Source organism: Corylus avellana, chromosome 5 (genome assembly GCF_965113065.1).
Source record: "Corylus avellana chromosome 5, dhCorAvel1.hap1.2, whole genome shotgun sequence".
NCBI classification, from domain to species: Eukaryota; Viridiplantae; Streptophyta; class Magnoliopsida; order Fagales; family Betulaceae; genus Corylus; species Corylus avellana.
In genome coordinates this window covers 19600475-19623907 of record NC_142494.1, presented here as the reverse complement: position 1 = coordinate 19623907, position 23433 = coordinate 19600475, and the positions used below count along the sequence as shown (strand labels likewise).

General features: G+C 35.8%; 2 protein-coding genes across 4 annotated transcripts; one reads left to right on the top strand and one right to left on the bottom strand.

The window, feature by feature from the left end:
• Nucleotides 1–597: 597 nt before the first annotated feature.
• LOC132182273 (single-stranded DNA endonuclease family protein) lies at nucleotides 598–9514 on the top strand. 3 transcript variants are annotated; one of them, XM_059595462.2, is made up of 14 exons: nucleotides 598–720; nucleotides 845–1002; nucleotides 1345–1406; nucleotides 1536–1663; nucleotides 1786–1837; nucleotides 1974–2046; nucleotides 2147–2220; nucleotides 2685–2744; nucleotides 2865–3033; nucleotides 4269–4368; nucleotides 5828–5910; nucleotides 7241–7341; nucleotides 7874–8004; nucleotides 8569–9514. In XM_059595462.2, the coding sequence occupies exons 1-14, from the start codon at nucleotides 653–655 to the stop codon at nucleotides 9071–9073; spliced, it is 1764 nt and encodes a 587-aa protein (XP_059451445.1). In that variant the 5' UTR covers nucleotides 598–652; the 3' UTR covers nucleotides 9074–9514. The 3 variants fall into 3 exon arrangements, with proteins under 3 accessions (XP_059451445.1, XP_059451444.1, XP_059451446.1); XM_059595461.2 differs by having other exon boundaries at nucleotides 2123–2220; XM_059595463.2 differs by lacking the exon at nucleotides 598–720 and having other exon boundaries at nucleotides 975–1002; nucleotides 1532–1663; nucleotides 2123–2220.
• Nucleotides 9515–11096: 1582 nt separating this feature from the next.
• Nucleotides 11097–23395, bottom strand: MSH3 (homolog of DNA mismatch repair protein MSH3). Its single transcript, XM_059594961.2, has 13 exons — nucleotides 22344–23395; nucleotides 21882–22064; nucleotides 21354–21518; nucleotides 20665–20763; nucleotides 20333–20584; nucleotides 19356–19610; nucleotides 19091–19222; nucleotides 17600–17860; nucleotides 17213–17284; nucleotides 15780–15929; nucleotides 12628–13101; nucleotides 11625–11950; nucleotides 11097–11408 (listed from the first exon to the last, which is right to left on the bottom strand). Exons 1-12 carry the CDS (start codon nucleotides 23310–23312, stop codon nucleotides 11630–11632), a joined length of 3333 nt encoding a protein of 1110 aa, XP_059450944.2. The 5' UTR covers nucleotides 23313–23395; the 3' UTR covers nucleotides 11097–11408; nucleotides 11625–11629.
• Nucleotides 23396–23433: the final 38 nt, after the last annotated feature.

The following is a 23433-nucleotide window of genomic DNA, read 5'->3' as shown; positions in this document are numbered from 1 at the left end:
TCATTACTCCTTTGACGAATGATAAGAGATGAGTGTGAATAGTGAGGAGTGGTTGAGCTTGAAGGGAAGAAAATTAGATAAGAGAGAGAGAGAGGGTAAAGTGGAAAAGATTGGAGATCGAAGGGAAGGAGAAAAAGGTGATGGGGTTGAGTTTGGAGGTGAAGTACTAACTATTAAGATTTGAGAAAATGTTAACACTTTTGAAACTCTAAAGAATTTTTTAAAAAATGCATGCATTGGTTAATTTTTTATTTGTTCTGAAAATATTTTAAGTTTGACTAATGTTTTTGCACTACATCAAACATAAAAAGAAAATTATAAAAACATAAAAATAAAATTAGTTTGAAGTGTTTTGTGAGTATTTTATATTTTTAATTGTTTTTATAATATTTTTTATTTTTTTTGCAAAAAAGCAAAAAGTTACCATAAAAAGTGTACCAAGCGACCCCTGTGGCTCTGGGAATGGGCTGGTTTAAGGTAGCCCAATAGAACTGATTTCTCAATTCAGTCGCCGGCAAGAAGGCCCAAGTCCGCTCGAATCATTCTCTCATGTGGCCATTAACGGATAAAATTCGAGTTTTTGAAAAAATTCAACCTTCTAGAAATTCCCTCTCTCTCTCTCTCTCTCTCACAAACGCACAGTGACATCGACATGGGTGTGAAGAACTTGTGGGATATCCTAGAATCATGCAAGAAAACTCTTCCACTCCACCATCTCCAGTAAGTTCCCACTCTTTTTTCCCTTACTTTCTTGGCAATCGGATGGACTATTGTTATTTTCGTATCCATTTTCCATTTTTTTTTTAATGGGTTATATAAATTTGCTTTTGAATTTGGGGTTTAGGAACAAGAAGTTGTGCATAGATCTCTCCTGCTGGATGGTTCAACTTCAAAAAGTAAACAAATCACACTCCTGTATGAATGAGAAGAATTATCTCAGAGGTCTCTTTCACCGCCTCAGAGCTCTCATCGCTCTAAATTGCAGCCTAATTTTCGTTACAGGTACTTATGTGCCCACCCTTTTTTTTTTCGGGGTTCTCTTCAATTATGTTTTAAATGTTTGATATTTTCATTCTTGTGAAGACTGTGTTTGGTTCGTGTAAAAGAATTACTAATGGGCTTGATTTTTAAGAATAATTTGTCTATGTCTCGGTACTTTTTTTTCCTCTTCTGAAGTGAGGCATTCTACTTATACCATGTACATGGGCTTCAGCTCCTTTATGGTTATATATCAATTTTTGGTTGCCTAAGTAAATGAAAAAGAGTGTATTTAGTTAAGATGTCTTTGCTTTCCAGAGCATTTGATCACATTTTTGAAATTTAAGTAATCTTTGCTGTCTGTAGATGGATCAATTCCTGCTATTAAGTTACCAACTTATAGGCGCCGCTTAAATTCAGGAAATGAGGTGATAATCCTTGTATGCAATAGACCCTGTTGTATACCTTCTTTACAATATATTTTTTTTTGTTTTTTGTTTTGTTTTGTTTTGTTTTTTTAATTCTTCATACTAACTTCTTTTAGTTTATGAAGGCAGGTTACTCGAGATGAAAAAAACTTGCAGAAGGTGACCTCACTACGAAGAAATATGGGATCTGAGTTTTCATTCATGATAAAAGAGGCAAAAGTTTTGGCCACGGCACTTGGTATCCCTTGCTTAGATGGGTAATATTTACTGTTACACTAAATTGTCATACATTTTAGGTACTTTTGCCCCTTTTATCTTCTTCTGGAAACAAAAAGATTTGGACTAACTCTATATATTTTTTGTGTTGATCTAAATTCAGGATTGAGGAGGCGGAAGCACAATGTGCATTGTTAAACTCAGAATTGTTATGTGTGAGTAGAATTTTTTTACTATTAGTTATATAGGAGTATCTGATGTCCACTGAAGATTCATAATGTGCACCATCATGTTATCTACATTTTTATCATCATTTCTAATTGAAATTAACATTTCTATAATGACTATTAGGATGGATGTTTCACTTCAGATTCAGATGTCTTCCTATTTGGTGCAAGGACGGTGTATAGAGATATCTGCCTTGGTTAGTAGATGCTCATTTGCTTGTCTCTTGACTTTCCTTAGATTGAATTATTTGCTGTTTACTAATTAGGATTTAGGCATCCATTTTTCTAATAAATTAGGAGATGGCGGTCATGTTGTTTGCTATGAAATGGCAGACATTGAGGGACAGCTTGGATTTGGAAGGAACTCATTGGTAATTTCTAGCTGCCTTGTAAATGTAAATGTAATAATGAAGCCTTTTCTTTCTGGTTGATTTGATAATTCTTTTGGTATGCAATTGAGTGAGGAGTGATCATGATGCATAGTGGTATCTTCAAAGTTTATTTTTCAATTGACGCCATCATGATGGGCAACTTCAAGAGAAGGCCTGAGGTTGGCATTTAAGCTGTAAAAGCAGTTGTGCTTGGCTTTAAGATATGGCAGGAATATCTCATTTAGCTCCTATACATAACAAGATTTTATTTTCTCTTTTTGGAGTTGTTCTTCAAGAAGGTATTCATATGGAATTGTTCACATACATTAGTCATAAGCTACTTCATTCTCTCCACAAGAAATGGCATTTATGAAAAGATTTATTTAGGATTGTACATGTTCAAATGGGATTGGACTTCCTTCTCTATTAACAAGCTTGGTGACTCAGTGAATTGTTATCTTCAGATTACCCTCGCCCTACTTCTTGGCGGTGACTACTCCCAAGGAGTTTATGGTTTGGGTCCTGTAAGTTCTAAACTTGTTCCTTCTATTTGGTAGACTACATTCTTCTTTATGCACTTGTCAGATTGCATTTAGAATGGTAAATGGAAGCTTATGCTGTAATACTAAATTTTCTCTCTTTAGGAGTCGGCTTGTCAGATTGTTAAATCCGTTGGAGATAATGTTGTCCTTCAAAAAGTTGCATCTGAAGGACTGTCCTTTGTAAAGAAGAAAAGAGGTTCAAAGAAACAGGGGCCTGTTTCCAAGTGCAATAACAAGGAGAACTCACTGGATCAAGAGATCAATATTAATGGTGAATCTTAGAAACCTATCAGTTCATGTAACTGGCCTGCTTTTGGTTCTATTATCCTGCTTTAGGAGACTTTTGTCAGTCTCCAAAATGAAGACTTCATGCGTTCATAGTTGCACTTAAGTTAAATTTACAATTGTGATTAAGTAGATTGAAATATAGGATAATGCTCTTTGAGCTTTGAGATAAATTATATTAAAAGGTGGTTTATGAGATGAATTTGATAGATATTTTATTAAATGCTTTAGTATATATTCTGACACAATAAACAATTGCATTGTGTGTGTATATATACCCTTGTCTGATTGGTCGACCTTGACCCTTGTTATTTTGAGGTCATTTAGAATTCAGAGTTTCCCTTGATTTGATACCGCTCTTGTGGCCTGCACTCAATTAGTGCTTTACCTAGATGCTGTTCCGCTGTCTTTAAGATGATTTTGGCTGTTCCTCTATTAAATGCTTTAGTAGATATATTTTGACATGATAGATGATTACATTATGTGTGTGTATGTATAGCATATTCTCATTGGTCTACTTTGACCCTTGTTATTTTTAGGTGATCTAGAATTTCGAGTTTACTCTCATGGTCCACACTCAACTAGTGCTTTAAATGTGGATGTCAAATCAACTGCTGTGTTTAAGCACATTTTGAGGAAACCAGTTAGGTCTGGGTTCTTCATGCTTGGCTTGGAAACCTTAAGTCAGACTCCCTTCACTTTTTGAAATCGAGAAGGGGAGAATTTATCTATTAATATTAATTTAAGTAATCTAGTTTAGTGTAATAATACAATGCATTATTGAATTCAACATGTGATTCTTGGAATTCTCACTTATTAATATTTTTTAACAAGAAATGTGAAAATTAAACCTGCGAAAAAATGCCTATTGTCTAATGGATAGGACACAGGTTTTCTAACATTTTGAGCAGTTTCAAATCATATTGGAAATAATATATTTCCATATATTTTGTTGTTGATGAGGATATGTTGGTTATATTGATGCGGAGGTGAACATGTTTCTCACGCATTTATTGGATTTGTCATTCCAAGTAGGGGGGCTTGTTTTATCTCCCAGTTATATAGATACAATACATAGATCCATCCAATACACGCCTAGTTGAGTATGTGTGTAAACTAGCTAGCCATGCGTATATGTTGATCGTCAGTTCCAAGTATTTGGTTTGACAAAATGAAAGAGTTTACATAGCTGTTACCATTGAATTTTTTATGGTTGTGTAGGGAGTGAGCATGATTCACAAAGGGATGATCAGTTCTTGCAAGTTATCAATGCTTATTTGAAGCCCAAGTGTCACTCGGTAGATTCTGATACTGTGCATAGGTAAACATCAGTTTCGTTGTATGTACAGATGCTAGTTGCTGCATATGTGAGAATGTTTAGCAATGTACTATATTAATAAGGTTTTGTTTTTGGTCCCTTGCATGATTGCAGACAGTTAGCGCTACAACGGTCTTTCTGTCCTTTCTTTTAACTAATAGATATCATTATTTCCAAAATTATAATGGAGTCAGAGAGCCTGCATTCTCTATAAGAAGTTTATCTAATTAATCCTTTCATCAAGATACATCTTGGATTCCCATGTCTAGAAAATTATCAAAAGCAACATCTTTACAGCTGTTAATATCCGATAAATTAATTATAATTTTAGTTTTTAGTTACTTGGTTTTACAATTGATTTGTAGCATATGAGTTATAGTTATTTTGACATTCAACCATTTAGTTTGAATACAAAGTTTTTCTTTCGTTTTCTGATGATAGCACATATGATGTGATATTACTCCAGTGGGCCGAGCGTTGCAGTTTTGAATGCTAACTATTCACCATGAAATAGGAATGCATTTACGACTGTAATTGAGACTAATATGCAACTTTATTTGAGTTCACGATATTAGTTTACAAATCCAATATTCTGTATCCTTTGTGGCTGATTTTTTAAGTGCTGTTAAAAGTTTATGATGGCATTTTGAATTGGAAATTTGATTATGACAGTTGAGTATTTGGCCCTGGGCAAATCTTTTAATGATAATAACAAATTAATGCAGTGAAGCAGTAACGTGTACATCAGTGCTACGCTGTTTGATCTTTAATATGATTATTTAAGAGTATATTGGTATTTCTAGAATTTTCTGCTCAATAAGACAATTTTTTCCCCTTGGCTAAGTACTTAATAAGACAAATTAAAATGCCGCAAGGAGAGAAAAAGGACTTAATTACATAATCACTGGTGGGTATTATAATTAATGCCTTTTTAACAGAATAATTATTAGAAGACATATACAAAGAGACATGAATGCTCCTTCAAATTATTATCTATGAAATCCTACTACAGGCTTGGCCACCACTTTTTTTTGTTTTTTTTGATTGGTAATTTACACGGGGTGGGACTTGAACCTAGGACCTTACCTTCCAACTTGCTACCAAGGAAGGAAGTACTATTTGAGCTAAAGCTCATTGGCTACTCCAGGCTTGGCCACTAGCCCATACAAAATGCTACATAAGCACCTGCACCTGATACTTGAAAGAGAATCACCATGTAATTGTGCTGGAGTCTTGTAGCACTAGATATCTCAATTTCTTGTGCCACGGCATATACATCAATCTGAACCTGTGAACAGGTCAATAGGGTGCACCAAAAGCAGTGAAACTCAAGCTGTCAGCTAACAATCGGCTGGCTAAGTTGTTGATTTTATTGTTCTTAGTCCATCAAGAACTGGAATTAGACTGGTTATTATAATGTGAAAGCCAGGGAGTGAAGTTGCATTTTGCTTCACCTTTGTAGGGCTTTTGCTCAATATCCTTTTCAACGTGCCAAACTTCAGCAGATATGTGCTCAGTTCTTTGGGTGGCCTCCAGAGAAAACAGGTTCTTCATTTGTTCCCTCACTTATATATTCATGCCTTATATGCTCTTGCACACATACATCAAATGTAAGAACTTACCCAAGCATTGTGTAGATTTTGATTGTCTTAAATAGTTGGAGTTTGTAGTGGCTAAATGCGAGTCAAGGTTTTTGGCTACTGTCCTAGTATACCAAAACAAGTTTCTCAAGCGAAGTCAGAACACTGGATTTTTCCAATGGCCAATGTTTTGCAAATTACTTCAGTGGCTTAAAGTTGTGCAAGTCTTGAAATTCTGGAAACTAAATCTCAATGGATTAAGAAAATATGCTATAGTTGTAGGACATTTATATTTGGGAATTGTCATGCTGAACATTTCAAGAGCATGAACCTGTGTCCACCTGTGCGGAACACTTGTTTGTGGAGTTATGAAAGATTGCACCTTTGGTTACCCAGGATATGTGCAGAATCTTATGGGTGTTACACATTTTTCTGTGAAGAAACTAAATACATAGCCAGGAAGCACAGAGTTCAAAATACCTGCTGTTCTCGTGTAATACATGTATGATATGGGTAAATGGGATATGTATTAGACAGGACTCAACAGGATATGGTTTGGGAACAGCGTGAATAGAGCATGCAGCACAAATAGGTTTGGGGTCAAATTAGATTTTTCTTCAGAAAGTGGGTATTTAAATGTACACATGGGAGAACACAAATTTGTATCTCCCTGCTGTAGTTTCCTAAAAACAAAAACAGTGTACACCACCTGTACTTCTTTTTATAAAATTATTAATACTTAAAAAACTTTGAAAGGGGGGGGGGGGGGGGGGGGAGTTTAGACCTCAAAATTCCAAATCTCTATAAATGATAAACATGAGGTATGGATCATTGGGTTTTTTCTATGGCTTCAAAAGTTTGGTTATTTGTACTATTTTATCTCTATGGTATTTGTTCTTCATCTTTTAAAGTAGAAGCTGACATAGGTAATGTCCCAAGTATGGTCTCCACAAGAAAACTAAAACACTGACCTATACATAGGTCAAGAAATGTAAAAAAGTATAACTTCATAAAGACAAACATATAGTTCTGTCAATATTTCTTGATGTTTTGGAGTTGCTGTGTTAGTGTGTTGGACATGCTGTGTCCTCTACATGACACAATTCTCATATCTTTGTCCAAAATCGTATTGGACTTTGTGAGGTTACAGAGTAATCATAAAATATGTTATCTGTAACATTTCCTAGTTTCTAAGTCACAAAATAGTCTTTTCAATCTTCTTTCCTTTTCTCCTTTTTTTTTTTTTGGGGCTTCTTGTTGGTATTTTGTTAGCTTATTCATGATTCATGGCTCAGACGAGTATATCCTTCCAAAGATTGCTGAAAGAGATCTACGGCGATTTTGTAATTTGCGTTCCACTTCATCAGATCTAGGACTGAAGCTTCCACTACATGAGGTACTACTGTTCTTTCTGTCACTAGTTCTTCCTGTTTCTTTATTCTTAGTGCATTATTCAAGACAAATTTACGATATGAGAGGGTTCTGTTTGGTCACTCATGTTCTTGAAACTTACAAGGTTGTACTATTAGTCCTACCCTGGAATACTTTAACAATGGCATGTTTGGGATCTCATAAAGATTGAAAAAGTCATTGTGATTTGCATTATCTTGAAAGCATTTTCTATCCTTTTGCTCGGACAATTATCAAAATTGGAGCCACTAGCTCTTTTCATTTCATCATGAGAAGAAGCAATTATGGATTACGTTTATTTTAGTTACAGTTGAAAATAAGTTCTGATTTAAAAATTTTTATTATACAGTGCAATGAATTTGTCCATAAGATGTACAAAATTGCCCTTTCTTGTTTAAAACATAGTTGATGGAGTATGAGTGAATATGCTATTTGTAGTTTTCTATCCTTAACTATTTTGAGGTGTATTTGGTTTACCATTCCCCTTTCATATTACTTGCAATATTTCCTAATTGCAGATACCAGTAAAATGCCCTTTATGTGGAATTATCAAGCACCGAAGGGTTCTGGGAAGGGATTGTTATGAGGTCTCATGGGAGGATTTAGATGGAATTGAAACCTCCATAGTACCAGCAGATCTCGTAGAGAGGTATTGAGTTTCATTATAATGCTGTGACTTAATTCTTGTTGGATGGTGCTGCATCTAATCAGAGGGGTGCTGGGTTGCAAGCATTGAAAGCTCTTTTTTGTTTGAGAATGCAACTTGGAAGTGTGAGATGCTTTCTAATGGAAACTTAGGTTTTTCGAGAACCAAGAAAATATGTTTTCCTTTTCCCTAATTTTTTTTTTTTTATCTTGGAGTTTTGCCAAATATATAAGTAGAAAAAAGAATGTTTCAAAAATAACAAATCTTCTCAATGAGCATGCATTGAGGGAGCACATCAAGATAACCGTTATTAATTCATAGTATCATTATGTAGTCAACTTCTAGCAAAAGGTTAATGCTGTTTACATGTTTTTTTGACATTGTCTTGGTGCAAGGGGGTATCTAGTTCTACTTATTGAATCAAAGAAGCAAAAAGTCTACAACCATTTACCAGAAATTTTTTTAGGGATATTCTTGATAAGCAAATAATACTATCTCCTATTTGACAGCCTAACATCTTCTAACACTGCGAAAGTTGTTATCTTGTTTCCTTTTATTTGTCTCAAGTGCCTGTCCTGAGAAGATTGTGGAATTTGAGGAGAAAAAAGCTGAAGAGAAGAAACAAAATCACCGAAAAGCAAGGCGAAAGAAATCAGAAAAGGGATCTTCTGTGGCTGAAATTGATCTAAAACTCCAAAGACTATTACTTGACATTGAATTGGGAAGCAGTTCTATTCATGATCCCTCCTTTTCTTCTATGTTGATATCAGGAAACTGTACTGCTGCAACAGAAGTTTATCCAACAAACCAAGATACGTTGTTTGATCCAAAGAGCAGTGCTAACTGCAATGATTTGTCTTGCTATGAAGTTGGTAAAAGTGAGGTCATTGACCTCTTAAGTCCTCCCCCACCAAGACAAAACCATACTGTTCCCAAATTTCCACAATCAAATTGTCAAGATATTGAAGTGATTGATTTGAGTGAGTCAGAGACTGATGTGTCGCCTGAACATGAGAAGAAGGCAAGAGAATTGAGGTTTTTCTTAGACAGCATTAGGGATGATATCCCCTGAACATCCATGAAGGTCAAATTCTGTAGAAAGGAAGAAATCTAGTGTAGTCTTAGTTTGAAATTCCCCTCAATGACACTGCTTTTGTGTCATGTATCTCTTTAGTTTCCTCTTTGGTAGTAGAGATACTGTAGTGTATCAAAATCATATTTAGATGTAGTGCAAGGATACTAGATAAGTTACTATATATGGCTACAATGTAGTTGAAATTCATTCTCTCTCATATATTAGTTTCCTAGGTTTTGACATTCCTAGTAGTTTCTGATTTTGTTTGTGGCGAGGGCCCAAGTACAGAGACTGTATTTTATGTATTTATTTACTTCTGAGATAAGAGTAATGCTGCATTTTTAACATTTCACACCCATTTGATCATATACTAACACTCACTTCATACTGTTGATGTGGCATGAGCTGAATGAAAGTAGAAAATTGTTTTTATTTTTTTGTTAATTGATTTCAGCCAATGTGAATTGTGAAGTGGGTGTAATAAAACAAGTGTGAAAAATAAATTTATTCAACAAAAAATTCAGTTTGTGATGAACTTAAAGCAGCGATATTTAGCTGCAATTTCAATCTTTAGAAATAACTTGGCCTCTTGGAGATATTTAGTGCCGAGACCTGTGAAATCCAGTGAGGAGCAAGCCAGAGCATGGATTCGTCTCATGCAGTTTGAGGCTATATAGCATGAATTGATTTGAATATGCTACCACTTTTTCACTCCCAACATGAAACTCTACAGAAGATGCCCAAGTTCGCAGAGTAAGAATGGAGAAAAATGAGATTACATTTTTTTAAGAGAGGGAGAGATATGTACTGAATAATCATATATATATATATAAAAGTCGAATCACCCTCATAAGTGCCTTAATATTGTGACATGTGGCATGAACCCAATATTATTTTGCTTATTTTTTTTAATATTCGGAATTATATAGGTTTTATTTGTATTGAAATAAGATAGATGATTTATTTGATTGCATTAAATCTTGATTGAAAGATTTTGTTTTATTTTGTATTCATAATTTTTTTTTTCTCAAATGTTTAGAATTATGTGAATTTTATTTGTATTTAAATATAACCTTTAGCATGTCTTTTTATTGAAAGAGTGATGATTGATTTTTTAACATGACTATTTTAGCTTGTAATTAATAAAAAAAAATAAAAAAAAATGAAGATGCGTTTAAGTTTTAAAATCAAATATAATAAAGAACCCTATGCATAGCTCGAGCTATATGCTAGGATATCTATGTATACATAGATACTTCTTCTTCATTTTTGTAGAAGTAACCAAGAAGAATTTTCCTTCCAAAATGTTTCTTCTACATTTTTGTAGAACGCTTATCATATCATTTATGGATTTATTTTTGTGTATCTATGTATAAATTTTTCACAACTGTAAATAAATTATTTTTATGTTTGTTTCTCTAGAAAGTTTCATTGTATTGAAATATAATAGGTATCACACCAATAAGATTTTATGTTTTAATTCATTTGAATTTTTATTTTTATTTTTTTCGTTCCGTGATTTACTCGAATTTTCTAGCATTTTTTTGGAAGTGCTGAAAGAAATTTATTTGATTGCATTAAATATTGAGTGAAATGTGTGTTTTATTTTGTATTAAAAAGAAGAAAAAAGATTTTGTTTATTTTACCCTGTATTTTTTCTGAAATTATTAGAACTTTATGAGTTTTATTTGTATTACAATATAATAAGTACCAAATCAACAATATCAGAATTTCCTACTAATTTTCTATTAATATTTTGATCATTAGAATTCAAGTGTCCTTACTATTTTTTTTTCTTTTATACTTTTCATTAAGTAGATGTTCGGTACATTTCCAAAAAAAAAAAAAAATACCTATGTTTAGTAATTTATGATATATAACCTTTAGTATGTATTTTCACACACCTATTTTAACTTATAATGAAAAGTAAGATGAAATGTGTTTAAGTTTTGAAATTAAGTTATAATGAAGAATCCCGCGCTATGATGTGCTAGTAATAATAATAAAAAAAACATGAAAATGTTATCTACAATACAGAAGAAATTCCCCATTTTGAGACTGCATAGGAGAATCTATCTTGTGTTAATTACAACATATGGTAATTTACGCAGATAAAATAAAAATGAGATTACATTTAACTGAGAGAGAGAGAGAGAGAGAGAGAGGCAACGGAAATGTGCTGAAAATAAAAATAAAAATAAAAATTTACACAAAAATGTTATCTACAAAACAGAAGAAATCCTCATTTTGAAATCTGCCACGATTGCTTTACTGTTGCTCTCCTCGCCATAGTATGTATGCATGCCACTCACTTTCAGGAATGGCCTTTTATCTGAAAATAATGATTAAAAAAAGCACACAAAATTCAACAGGTATATCACAACTCCATAATGCAATGTGATAGAAACTACAATGGCCCACTACCCGGGCAGGAAAATTGACTGTGCAACAACACACCACCAAGACTACGAAAATATCATAAATTCTTATTCAGAAATGTTACTTTGAAGAAAGAATTCAAGAAAGAGGAGAGGAAAACAAAACTAACCAATTTCATCTTAACCTTCTTGTTAATTCCTTTGCAATGCTCCTCGCATTTAAAAGCTGGAAGCATCCTGCATCATCAGATATTGCAGCTTCCAAGTTCAAAAAGAATTCCTTGTAAGCAATACTTATATCTTCTAATTCTCCAGTCCCTCCTGGACGGAAGCACTCAGGAATTCCCAAAATGTTCTCTTTGGTTTTCTGTTCATAATCGGTCAGCATTTCCCCTAGCAACCGTTTTTCCCCCGATCTCCTTCCTGCCCTGCATGTTACCAAGGCTTCCAACCTGGAAGCCATGGAAGTGGCTCGACTAATACACGTTGGAGGTAGCTGTAAAACATAGAGTGACCACTTAACTTAAACAAGAGCCAATTATATAACAAATGAGAAGCTTAAGTGAGAATTATCTGAAACGTCAAAGCAATTGCAAAATAGGCTCACCCTCATCATGTAAACACCGTATTAGAGCACTAGCAGCAGCTTCCCTTTGATTTTTCTTAAGTTTAGAGCACAAAATTACTTTTTGCTTCTCTATAAAAATATATTTTACAATAACTTCCCTTACCTTTCCCTATACCATTAAAATATTATTTTTTTACAAAATACAAGTTCTCTACCTACCCTCATTTTTTTTCACAAAATTCCAACACAATCCCCAATTAAAGACAAAAAGATGAAAGTAGAGAGATGAAAAATAAATGTTTATATTAAAATAATGTATAGGGAACTACTTTTGATTCCCTACACATTGAGAAACATTGTAACAACTCTTGAGGGTTGGTTAAATGTAGAGAATCTGATGTGAGTAGGTTTTGGTGGTTTTTTTGAAATTTTTCCTAAATATAAAGAAGGGAATGACATATAGAGCATTTGCTGCTAGTGCTCTTACTACTCAACTTTCCGGTAGAAATCCATTTTGATAATCTACCATAGGGGGAGAATGTATACTTTGAATCACAACACAAAAGTGGGAGGAGAGAGAGGAAGGGACAGAGATCTCAAGTTACCTGTGCAAGCTGCGCAACCTTAAACCCAAAACTTCTCTCACAAACACCAGTGACAAGCTTATATAGGTAAGTGACGTCTTCATGATCTGATTTTGAGTCCTTTATTTCCGATTCTTTATGTGAGGTCAAATATGAAACATGGTAGGCCCCGACAGAGCCTGGAAATTCAGTTCTAATATCGGCAACTTTGGGGTAGTGGGTGACGAAGAGGACCATGCATCTTTTTTGCTCTAGCAGATAATGCAATGTAGCATAAGCAATAGCTACACCGTCGTGTGTACTTGTGCCTCTCCCAAGTTCATCAATGATAACCAACGAACGTGCTGTGCAATTGTGGAGTATATGTGAAGCCTCACTTAACTCTTCTAGAAAGGTGCTTCTCCCTTGTTGGATACTGTAAGAAGCACCCATTCGGGTGTAGATACCATCTAGCACATGGAGTTTTGCTGATGATGCAGGTACAAAGGACCCGACCTAGAAGGCCAGAGTAAATTCCCATGAAGCAAACACCGTATCAGAATCAGATCCATTTTGTCAAAGAAAAGCATGAGAGAAAGATTTCGGAAATTACGAAAACATTATTCAACAATCAACACTAGATGAAGAAAATTCATACTAAATCCCATTTCAGAAAATAATGCAAATAAATACAGAGATGAACATAACCAACAAAGCCTAGAGAAAAAGAAGAAAATAACCTAAAAGAACTCCGCTTGATATCAAAACATCCAAATAGACAGCACTTTACCCAGGATGAATACTAGGCCTTCTTAGTAATGATAGAGTATTAGATTATAAAAACACACAGCACGACTTCAACAATCAAAAAGATAATATGAAACTTGAAATCCAAACGGGAAAACTCTACATAAATGTGCAACAGTGCAAGTATGGAGATAAAAAGTAGAAAAGAAAAGGACTGGCCATTATTAGTTTCCACTTAAGCTCCATTTGTTTCAAAGTCAAAGCTTCTTTAAAAAATGTTTCCTGTATTTTTTAGTAGTTGGTGTGGATGAAAAATATAAGTCAACGAAAATGAATTTCAAAGTTCGCATAAAATGAGGCATTTAGGGCATAAAATGACTTACGCCTCATATTAACACTCGCACTTCTTATACAAAATTCCCTAGAGCTCATTCTTTCTTAGAAGATATCAATTCTAGAAATCCTTCACCTCTTATATATATATTAGCAAGCTCCCAAAATTTTCAAATTTTACTGTTTCTTTACTAAAGAAGTGTTGAATCCAAAATTGGTTATGTGCTTTTGATGTTTATCAAGTTAGTACTTGGGTTTTCAAAAGTGATAACATTGGTCTTGCACTTTTTGACAGTGTGAAATCACTCCTTCAGTCCACTTTCGTACTGGGTCACAGGTTGGATGGTGGTCGTAGGGGACCCCCCACCCCCGTGACCACCTCCACCTGTTTGTCCCCCTTCGAGAGAAGTACATATACAGTGGCATTCTAGGTGGTGAACTTGAACTTGGGATTGTTGGGTTGGAGGATGGCCTAGACAATGAACACTGTCACCAGGACGATGAAGTTGAAGATGAGTATGCCCATGCAGATTCACTTGAAGATCTTGCGCCGCTTGTTCTTGTGGTTGCTCTAGTCCTCCAGTGCTAGGGGTGGGTCGCAGGCAAGAGTCCCCGCGACCCACCCGAACGCAGGAAAGGGTGGGTAACGCCACTCCCACCTCCGCGACCACCTCTACAAGGTAGGGGTGGGTTGTTGTACCACCACCCACGGAGGAGATTTTCCCCACCGCCACCCTTTCCTTCTTTTTTTTCGTTTTGTTTTGTTTCAGGAGACATGTTAATATGGTAAAGATGTCAAGATGGAGCACTGATTTGGCAATGTGTGATGATTTAACAATGCTTACGTGGAGATAGTACATGCGGCGTAATGTGATTGGACCACCTGATTTTTTGGGTACAGGTTGCAAACAGCTTAATGACAGAAGTGGAAGGAAGGAGTGATTTTAAATAGTTAGAAAGCACAAGGACAAATTTTATCACTTTTGAAAACCTAAGTACTAATTTGATAAATATCAAAAGCACATGGGCCAATTTTGGATTGAATCCTTAAAAAAATCAATTTATCCAGTTATTAAATTGATCTAAGAGGAAAATATACTTACTCCCTTCGAATTAACATCCCTATTGCATATGCACCCCAAGACTACTATTTGTGACACTTCATCCTTTCCAACTACCATTTCATTACAAAAGGATTCCTCTGGTAGCTGTTTGGGTTGAAATGGATAGAAAATGACTTAGGTGACACACATGCATATTTTAGATTTGAGATGTACAAATTGTCCTTCTATGGTTGAAGCATGTTAAAAGAAGAAGAAGAAGCCCTCGGTTTTGGTATGGGCCCCCCTCTATAATGGTAACGTGGCCACCCTTTTGTTGGTAGGGGGTGACCACACAACCACCCCCTCTATTATGGTAGGGCAGCCGCATGGCTACCCCTCTACTATAGCAGGGGTGGCTTGGTCATCATACTAACAGAGGGGGCCGCCACACAATTGTTCCATTGATTTGATTTTTTTTTTTTTTTTTTGTAGTCTGTTCTGAAGCACCTCATGATATGGCACAATGGCAATTTCATAATTGATACTTCCCAAATGGAGGTAATTTGGGAAGCATAAATGGCTCTAGCGCACGTGCTCGTCACACATGATACAAAGTGTAATTTGAAACATTTCGTAGTTTATAGGTCTGAGTTGCAGTGAGTCTTAGTTTGAAGGTGTAAATGCAAATGGGGTGGTAATTTTGGAGGGGGAAGCAAAGTGTAATTTACCCAATTATTAACTATATGAGGTTATATAAAAATATATTAATGATTTTCAATGCGAAACAAACATCAAAAAATATTTTCGTGATCATTTTTAGAGTGGTAGCCAAATACTAGAAAATCAGTAGTTTCCACTAAAATGTTTTTAGTCAAATATATATTCCATCAAAAAACGTTTTACCGTTGAAACAAATGCTGCCTTATATAAAAGTAAGTAAGATACCATGTGGATTGTAACTGATTTGAAAATGGTGCACAGGGTTCAATGTGAAGACAGTTGGTCAATTCCCTTTTAAGTTTTAACAACCAAATCATAAACAATTCATGGTAGTTGGAGACTTGATTTTACCTGAGCCATGATAGCAATGAGAGCAACTTGGCGAATGTAGCAACTCTTTCCACCCATGTTGGGTCCAGTAACAATCTGACAATACTCTCCGTCTGCATGCAAATTTGTGTCATTTGGAACGAAATTGTCTTGTAATGTAGTTTCCAAAACCTGGTCAAAAGTAATAAGCAGTAAACAGGAGGCCATATCCCAAAACAAAACCCCCATTTTCTCAAATCACGGGTCCAGAATGGCAAGTTCAAAATGTGACCTAGAGGATAGGTAGAAACTAGGAAACCACTTCTCTGAAAAGAGAATAGGTCATAGTGTCTCTCCCCGCTTAGAGAGAGGGGGAGAGAGAGATTTTGAACTTGTTAATACTGATGTATAAATTAAAAAAATAGGGAAAAACATACCTCCTTCAAACTGACACTCTCTTTGCAAAGGCACCACCACACTACTATTTGTGACACTTGGGCCCCTTCAACTACCATTTCGTTGCAAAAGGGCCCCTAAGTTAGCTGTTGATGTTAAAATAGATGAAAAATAGCAGACGTGACCTACACATTCATATTTTGAACTTACAGGTGGTCAAGCCACCCTTTTTTTCTTAAAAAAAATGGTTGCTTCCTTTTTTAAAGTAATTTTTAGGGCACTTTGGATATTCTAAGTCACAATTTTTCACATCCATGTCTCATTTTCTATCTATTTTAATGCCAACATCTGACAGAGGGGCCAAATTACTACGAATTGATAGTTTGGAGGAGTCAAGTGTCAGAAATGGTAGTTTAAATGTGTCTTTGCAAACAAGATGTTAGTTTGAGGAGGTAAGTATATATTCTCCAAATACTTACACAAAAAAAATAATAATGATTTCTCCAACAAAATATCTTTGCAAAACATCAGCTTGACCCATATCAACATGTATGGAAGAGTTTCCATTATCTACCCCATCTTCAGAAGCTGCTTTCCCTCAGAGAAAAATGAGAACCATGGCTAGAACTATTGAATTTTCTTTAACCTTAATTTTGATGTAAATAAACCCTTTATCTATATATGCAGTAACCCCACTACTAAGAAATCTCTAGAATTGGAATGTGAACACTAATAAGACCACTCAAGGAATAAAATCTAATGTTTCTGAATAATGATCTATATTTTGGAATCCCAATGCCATCTACACATAAAAAAATAGAGAAATTGATTCAACACAAAACATTATTGTAGCACCCAGTAATACCCAAAGCACTGAGATTAGATAAAGAAAGCTTCTCATCAAACAAGTTGAATTACTTCGTGCATTCATAACAGAATGTAGCTCAAAGACTACAATACCTTGATTGAGGAGAAATATATTGTCATTTATACTATAACATCAGTTCAACAGATTCAATGTTTAATCAATAAGATACCTCATTGAGTGTAGAAAAACTAAATAAGTTTCACAAACGTACCGGGTGACGACCAGAACAAATATATATCTGAACAGGTTCATCTTCATAGACAAAAACTGGGCAAACATAGTTCTGCAACAGATTAATTTAGAGGATTACATAACCATATAACATAAAGTTTTAAGTCACAGATATAGTGGAAGATTTCACACCCCGTCCCTAAATGATTTTCAGTATGGCAAAACAAAAATTGTGGTAACTACAAATAAATGCTTTTCCACTGACCCATTCATACTAACTGTAATAAATGGATGAGGGTGATTGTGGCAAAATTCAAAATTTATTTTACAACATTTCTATGGTAGAGAAAACTTCTGGAACATCCTGAAAGGGATATGTGGACTATAATTTAGGGACAGGAGGTAATCATTTCTTCAAAGAGTATACCTTATTTCTAGAAAGAATGGCAAGTGAGTGCAGACAATCCAAAGTAGCTAATGCTTGAACAGCAGCTTGGAACTCGGCATAATATTTACTGAATCCCCTTAGAAAGCTATCCCAAGCAGCACGACAGGCAATAGTTAGCTTCTCATTTGCCAGGGATAACTCGTCTAAAGCAGTCAATACTTCAGGTGGGTGATAGCGTATTGTTTTTTTGGTGCTGTTTACCTTGACCCAATTCAAAGGTACCTTTACATCTAAGGGCAACTGCAGCAAAGCTACACTAAGTTAGGTATACCAACAAGTGTTGCAGATGTAATTAAAATCATCAAGCTATATTTCCAAGGGAAATAATCAAAAGTAAGGCCACGCATGTCTGCAAAACATAAAGACAAGGGAACATGGCCAATAACAATGAATAACCAATCGATATATGTATAAAGGGAGAAAAAAAAAGGACAATAATGTAACAATATTTCAAGTCACTAGAGTTTGATCTAAGAGAAATGCTAGTCAGCATTCTCTTTGTTCTTTTGCTTTTGTTTTTGTTTTTTATTTTTATTTAAAAAAAAGAAAAAAAGAAAGTGGATGTGAATGTGCCACATAGACAAAAATGGTAAGAGATGGACTTGAGAATGCTAATATTTCTCTTTATCTAAATAACAAAGCTATTGCCAGTTTCATAAAACTTAAGCATTAACATATCCCACATGCTAACTGTGGTTCAATACTTGTAGTAAAGACAAGCGTCCATCATACCATGCGTAACTTAATTCAAAGCTTTAACAAACCTTCAGGTAGAAAAATGTAAAAACATTGTAAATAAAGATAGACATTCAACAAACGACCAAAAAGAGGTGAGGAAACAAGAAAAAACAAAGAAACAAAACACAAACACCACCACCAACCAAAAAGCTCTAAAAACAAAATAAAAAGCTCATTAACTTAATTTTGTGTTGAACAATAACAGAAACATACACCCTCAGATTAACCAAATTGAGCTTTAGAAACTAACCCCCTCCCAGGAAAAAATGGAGTCTGGAAAAAACTAGAAACAACTGCTACATTAGAACACATGAACACCTTTAGTCCTTTTAGCAAAATCTATTAGTAGATGTAACAACTCAAACACCTGACTTTAAGGACACTCTACACTATTTGAGGAAAAAAGAAAATTGCACTCAACGTACAAAATAACTAACTTTGGAGTAACAAGATAGATGGAATCTCGAATGAGAAATGATACACCTCATAAATGTTTTCTTTAAAAGTTGGTTTTCAAATGATATGTCACCATCCCATGAGTTGGTGACATATTTCCCAAAATAATAAATCTCATATGATGGTGAATCATTTGGAAACCAATTTTTAGAAAAATAAAAAATAAAATTGGGAAGTATAGCACTTCTCATCTCGAATAGAAAAAGATATCTATAACATGCATTGGGAATTTTAATTACGTAAAACAATTTCCAGGCTGAATTTCAACTCAACTACCTCTATCAAATGTGTTATTCCAGACACACTCATGAATTCCAACTTGCGCATTCCAAGCCGCTTGCGATACAAATCAATCAAAGAATCCAATTTCTCCTTTGCCAGTTGAAGCTCTTTCCGGGCTTTAGCAACCTATGCATAACAAGTCATGTCAAGATCGCATAGGGAGCATGATTAAAGAAGGTATGATAAAGCACAAAGAGAGAGAGAGAGGAGAAAAAATATTGGAATTCAGAGGATGAAGCCCTTTGTCCATAGTACAAACCTCAGGAAATTCGCCGTTAGAAATGATAATTAAATTTTGTAGATCCCTTTGATCAGCTGCTGCTTTGTTAAGGGTAGACAACAGTTTCGCAGCATTGCCAATTACACTGGATGATGAAGCAGCCAAAATCAACTTTCTCAACAATTCAGAGCGCACAGTCTTTGCTTTCATATTTTTCCCATTGTTCTCTTCTTCAATATGAAGTTGCTGAAGTTGTTTTCCAGCATATAAAATAGCTTGAATAACTGCAATGAACTGTAACATCCAATCATGCAAAAACTATCAGCATGCTATATAGGAGGCATGAGAATTGACTCCACAATCAATTAGAACTTGATGATGAGGGAGAAAAAAATTGTATTCTTGAGTAATTGATTCTAGCTTTGACATGTTATACGATTTGAACAATATCAGAAATCCAACATTCTAAGCCACTATTGATAGAATGAATTGATGAAGAATACATTCCTCATAGAATATCACCAAAAAAAAAAAAAAAAAAACACCAGTACTACTTCATTTAATTATCCATTTATTATCTTTTTCAACAGCAAAACTTTGACCTTCAGTAGAGAACTAGAACCCACCTAAATCACTACAAGGACTGCACATAAGTAAATGCTTCTAAAGTTGATCAGAAGCTGACAACATTCAAAACACTATAAGATCAAGATCTTTCAACACTAAATTTGAAGATTGTACTAACTGGGTGAGCATAGCATGTAGCTGCCCAACCCAATCCAAAGAAGCAAATATGCATGCACTTGCACTAAGAAATAGGAGTATCAACTTTCGATTGGTTTTGGTTGGGGTGAGGTTAGAAAATAAATTTTAAGGCATTAGTACTAGAATCATTGACCAGAAAGACGAACACATAAATTATTTATATGTTGATAAAAGTACAGCAGAATACATTTATAGAGGAATACTAAGTAAAGCAATACTCATTGATAGAGCAAAGGATAAGCATTAATTACCTCTGATGGGGTGGCAGTCCGATGGAAGATTCTTGTTATTCCACGTTGAATATCAGGTGACCTTCCCAATGTTGTCAAAACCGAAGAAAGCAAATAATTAAACTCAGGTTGTACAATTGTTATATCAGAATCTTCCCCATCTGACCCTCCAATATTTTGAGAAGATCTAGAAGACCCCATCGACTCTGCAATCTCAGAAACAGCATCAAGGCGAGAAGAAATCATGTTTCTATCACATAAAGGGTGAGTTACCTGTATCATGTGATCGAACTATTAAATACTGGAGAACGAGATTTCAAGCAAAATACATCAGAATCACATCCACCCCATACCCAGTGCCTAAGAAGCCTTGAACCGAATATAGTCAGAGTATGATTCATCGACTGCAGCAAGGAGCCAGACTCAGACCCATCACTGTTATTCTTCAAAACCTAAAGACAAGGGACACAGTTATCTACTGTGAGGGGGAAAAAAAAAAAAAAAGAAGCTATTCAGCTTCCAGAAAATATCAAATGCATTATGCATATATCATGTTAATAAAGTTTTTCAAGACTCGGAAATAATAATAATAACATTCTTCAAGAATACTTTCAAAATTCCTCAGAATTTTTTCCTAGAGGATGTTCATTATTCCTCCAACTAGGTATAAGCTATCCTACACTGGAGAGACAACGCTGCATTGCTGCTGCCAACTCAACCATGACCATGTGGGCTACAACAATTGACAATAGATGACAATGAAGTCATAAAAACATCAATGCTGTCAGTGCAGCATCTGAGTCACAGTAAGCCTGATTCCAACTAACTTAGGGTCCGGTTTATGTATTGAAGTATGAACCATTGGGGTTGAGATGATTTACTACCTTGTTGAAAGATCCTGTCCAACGGTGGCAGCCCAGAGGCAGAGGAGCCAGACCTTACGCTGGCTCAGAACTATTGGCAGTTTAGAATATCACAATACTAGTTTTATTAACATTCACCAGGCAAACAACTTTTCAGAAGACAAAAAATAGTCAATTACCTCCAATTGTTGAAGTGCATTAGCTGAGAGGGCCATCTCCGTGTTGCTTGAAAAGGGCCTAAATGAACCTCCTAGGCACAAAATTCTTTCAAAACCAAATTGTTTTAGATGACGAATGGTTAAGGCCAATGCTTGGACGGCCAAATCTGGCATGTTCATAATTCCCTTTAAAACCAAAATAGCATGGTGTAAAAAGATGACAGATGATAAAGAACTGAAAAAAACTAAAAAAAAAAAAAGAAGTTATATAAGTACATAATCAAATAAAAATACAAACAATGGCGTTATGAAGACAGAAAATAAAGATATAATCACATTTTTCTTTTATAAAGAAGGAAGCAATACGAAAAATTTGCAGCAGACGGACCACTAATAATTTAACTAATCCATGAGGATAAAGTAATCTAGAGGTTATTCAACTAAAACAGGATCTGCTAAAGGAGCAGTTGCCGGTTAAAGAGCGTTATGCATGCCCTATGGTTCAATATAGCTTGGTGCATGAAGAAAAAAGTGTAAATAATACCATACCTCAATTGTCAACCCCTGCTCTGCGACCTCTGTGTTTTGTTTTGGATGATCTGCTAAACTATCTTCACTCATGACCTCAAATAAAGACATCACTTCCGCAAGTGCACCACCATCTTTGAAGCACTCTCGCGAGGCATGCTCCACACGGACATTTGAGGCAGGTCCAGCATAACCAAGTAAGGACTAATTACAGAAGTTCCCAATAATATTAGGCAAGTCCAACTTGGAGGTCAGGAAAATCATATAGCAATAGATAAACAAGCATCGTAACAAAAATGACAAATCACATCATCCATAGATTAAATATATTTGATATAAACGCGCAATGAAAATGCAACAAGAGAACCGAAGCCCTTAACTAATATCAGCAAAAACCAGCACTGTACATTTCACAAACATGAGCAAAAATGTGTTTCATTTCTTCTATAACAGAAACTTTTATCATCATAACTACGAGGTTACCTTCTCTGTTTTCCTAGAGAGAGGCTCCCCAAGAAGCAACTCGGCCGGTGACAAGCTCAAAACCACAGCCTCAAGCCCACTCCTCATAAAATTATCATTGAACTCCGCATAAACCACATCCCCGGTAGATATCTCCACCGCAACCATCCCAATTCTCACATCAAACTGACTCTCCAATCCACACTCCATATTCTTTTCCAAGACACACTTCTCCACCACACACATCAAATAATTACTCTCTCCCCCGCAACCGTCCTCTCCTCCCCCCACGTCCTCGGCTGCCTCCAGCGTCGCCTTCGTGTACAATGCCGATAAACCCCGGCAAAACGGGCCCAACCGATTCGCCCCGTGAGCCTTAATGGCCGCGGTCTCGGTCTGCTTCACCACACCAACCTTATACCCAGCACTCACAAGCCTCCTCACATGGACATTTAATCGAAAAGTTGGCACGCTGGCCGTCATAAAATTGTGATCCAAATGGGCATAAATCCGCAACACCCTGGCGGCAATTTCAGCATCTTCGCCGAAAAAGCGGTATTTGTAACCAACTTCCACCATCAAAAGAACATCTGGGTATTTGTTCTTTAGGTCCACTACTTGTTGTTCTAAGGGGGTGTATTTGGTCGGGTTTGGATTTGGGTTATGTGTGGAAGGTTCTGGAGGGGTTGGGGAAGGTTCTAGAAGTTTGTGCAGGAATTTTTGGTGGAGGGAGGGGTTGGGGAGAGGGGGAATGGGGTTGTGGGTGTGAGGAGAGAGTTTGGGGAGTTTGGGGGGTTTGGGATTCGGGGAGGAGAGTTGGGAGGAAAGGAGGCGTTTGGAGGGTGAGAAAGTGACTGTGGCTGAGATTTTGGGAGGAGGGGTTGGTGGGGTTGAAGATGGAGGAGGAGGAGGAGAAGGGGAAGGGTTTGGCGGGGTTTTAGGTTTTGAAGCAAAGAAGCGGGATATCACTTGCTGTTTTTGCTTGCCCATGACGGTGGTGGTGGTGGTGGTGGTGGTTGTGGAAGCGAAGCCAAATTATTCAGAGAGCGTCTCTTGATTTCGCGCGCTTCATTCTGGACTTCGGACGCATCCCACAAACGAAAAGGTCTCC

Excerpts from the sequence above, each read along its gene's own strand:
- MSH3 (XM_059594961.2), bottom strand. The coding sequence starts at position 23,312 with ATGGGCAAGCAAAAACAGCAAGTGATATCCCGCTTCTTTGCTTCAAAA. Across the intron at positions 17,861-19,090 it reads GAATAACACATTTGATAGAG|TTGCCCTTAGATGTAAAGGT; the intron begins GTAGTTGAGTTG and ends GCTTTGCTGCAG. Across the intron at positions 17,285-17,599 it reads CCATTCTTTCTAGAAATAAG|AACTATGTTTGCCCAGTTTT; the intron begins GTATACTCTTTG and ends AATCTGTTGCAG.
- LOC132182273 (XM_059595461.2), top strand. The coding sequence starts at position 653 with ATGGGTGTGAAGAACTTGTGGGATATCCTAGAATCATGCAAGAAAACT. Across the intron at positions 1,407-1,535 it reads GCTTAAATTCAGGAAATGAG|GTTACTCGAGATGAAAAAAA; the intron begins GTGATAATCCTT and ends TTATGAAGGCAG. Across the intron at positions 5,911-7,240 it reads GTGGCCTCCAGAGAAAACAG|ACGAGTATATCCTTCCAAAG; the intron begins GTTCTTCATTTG and ends TTCATGGCTCAG.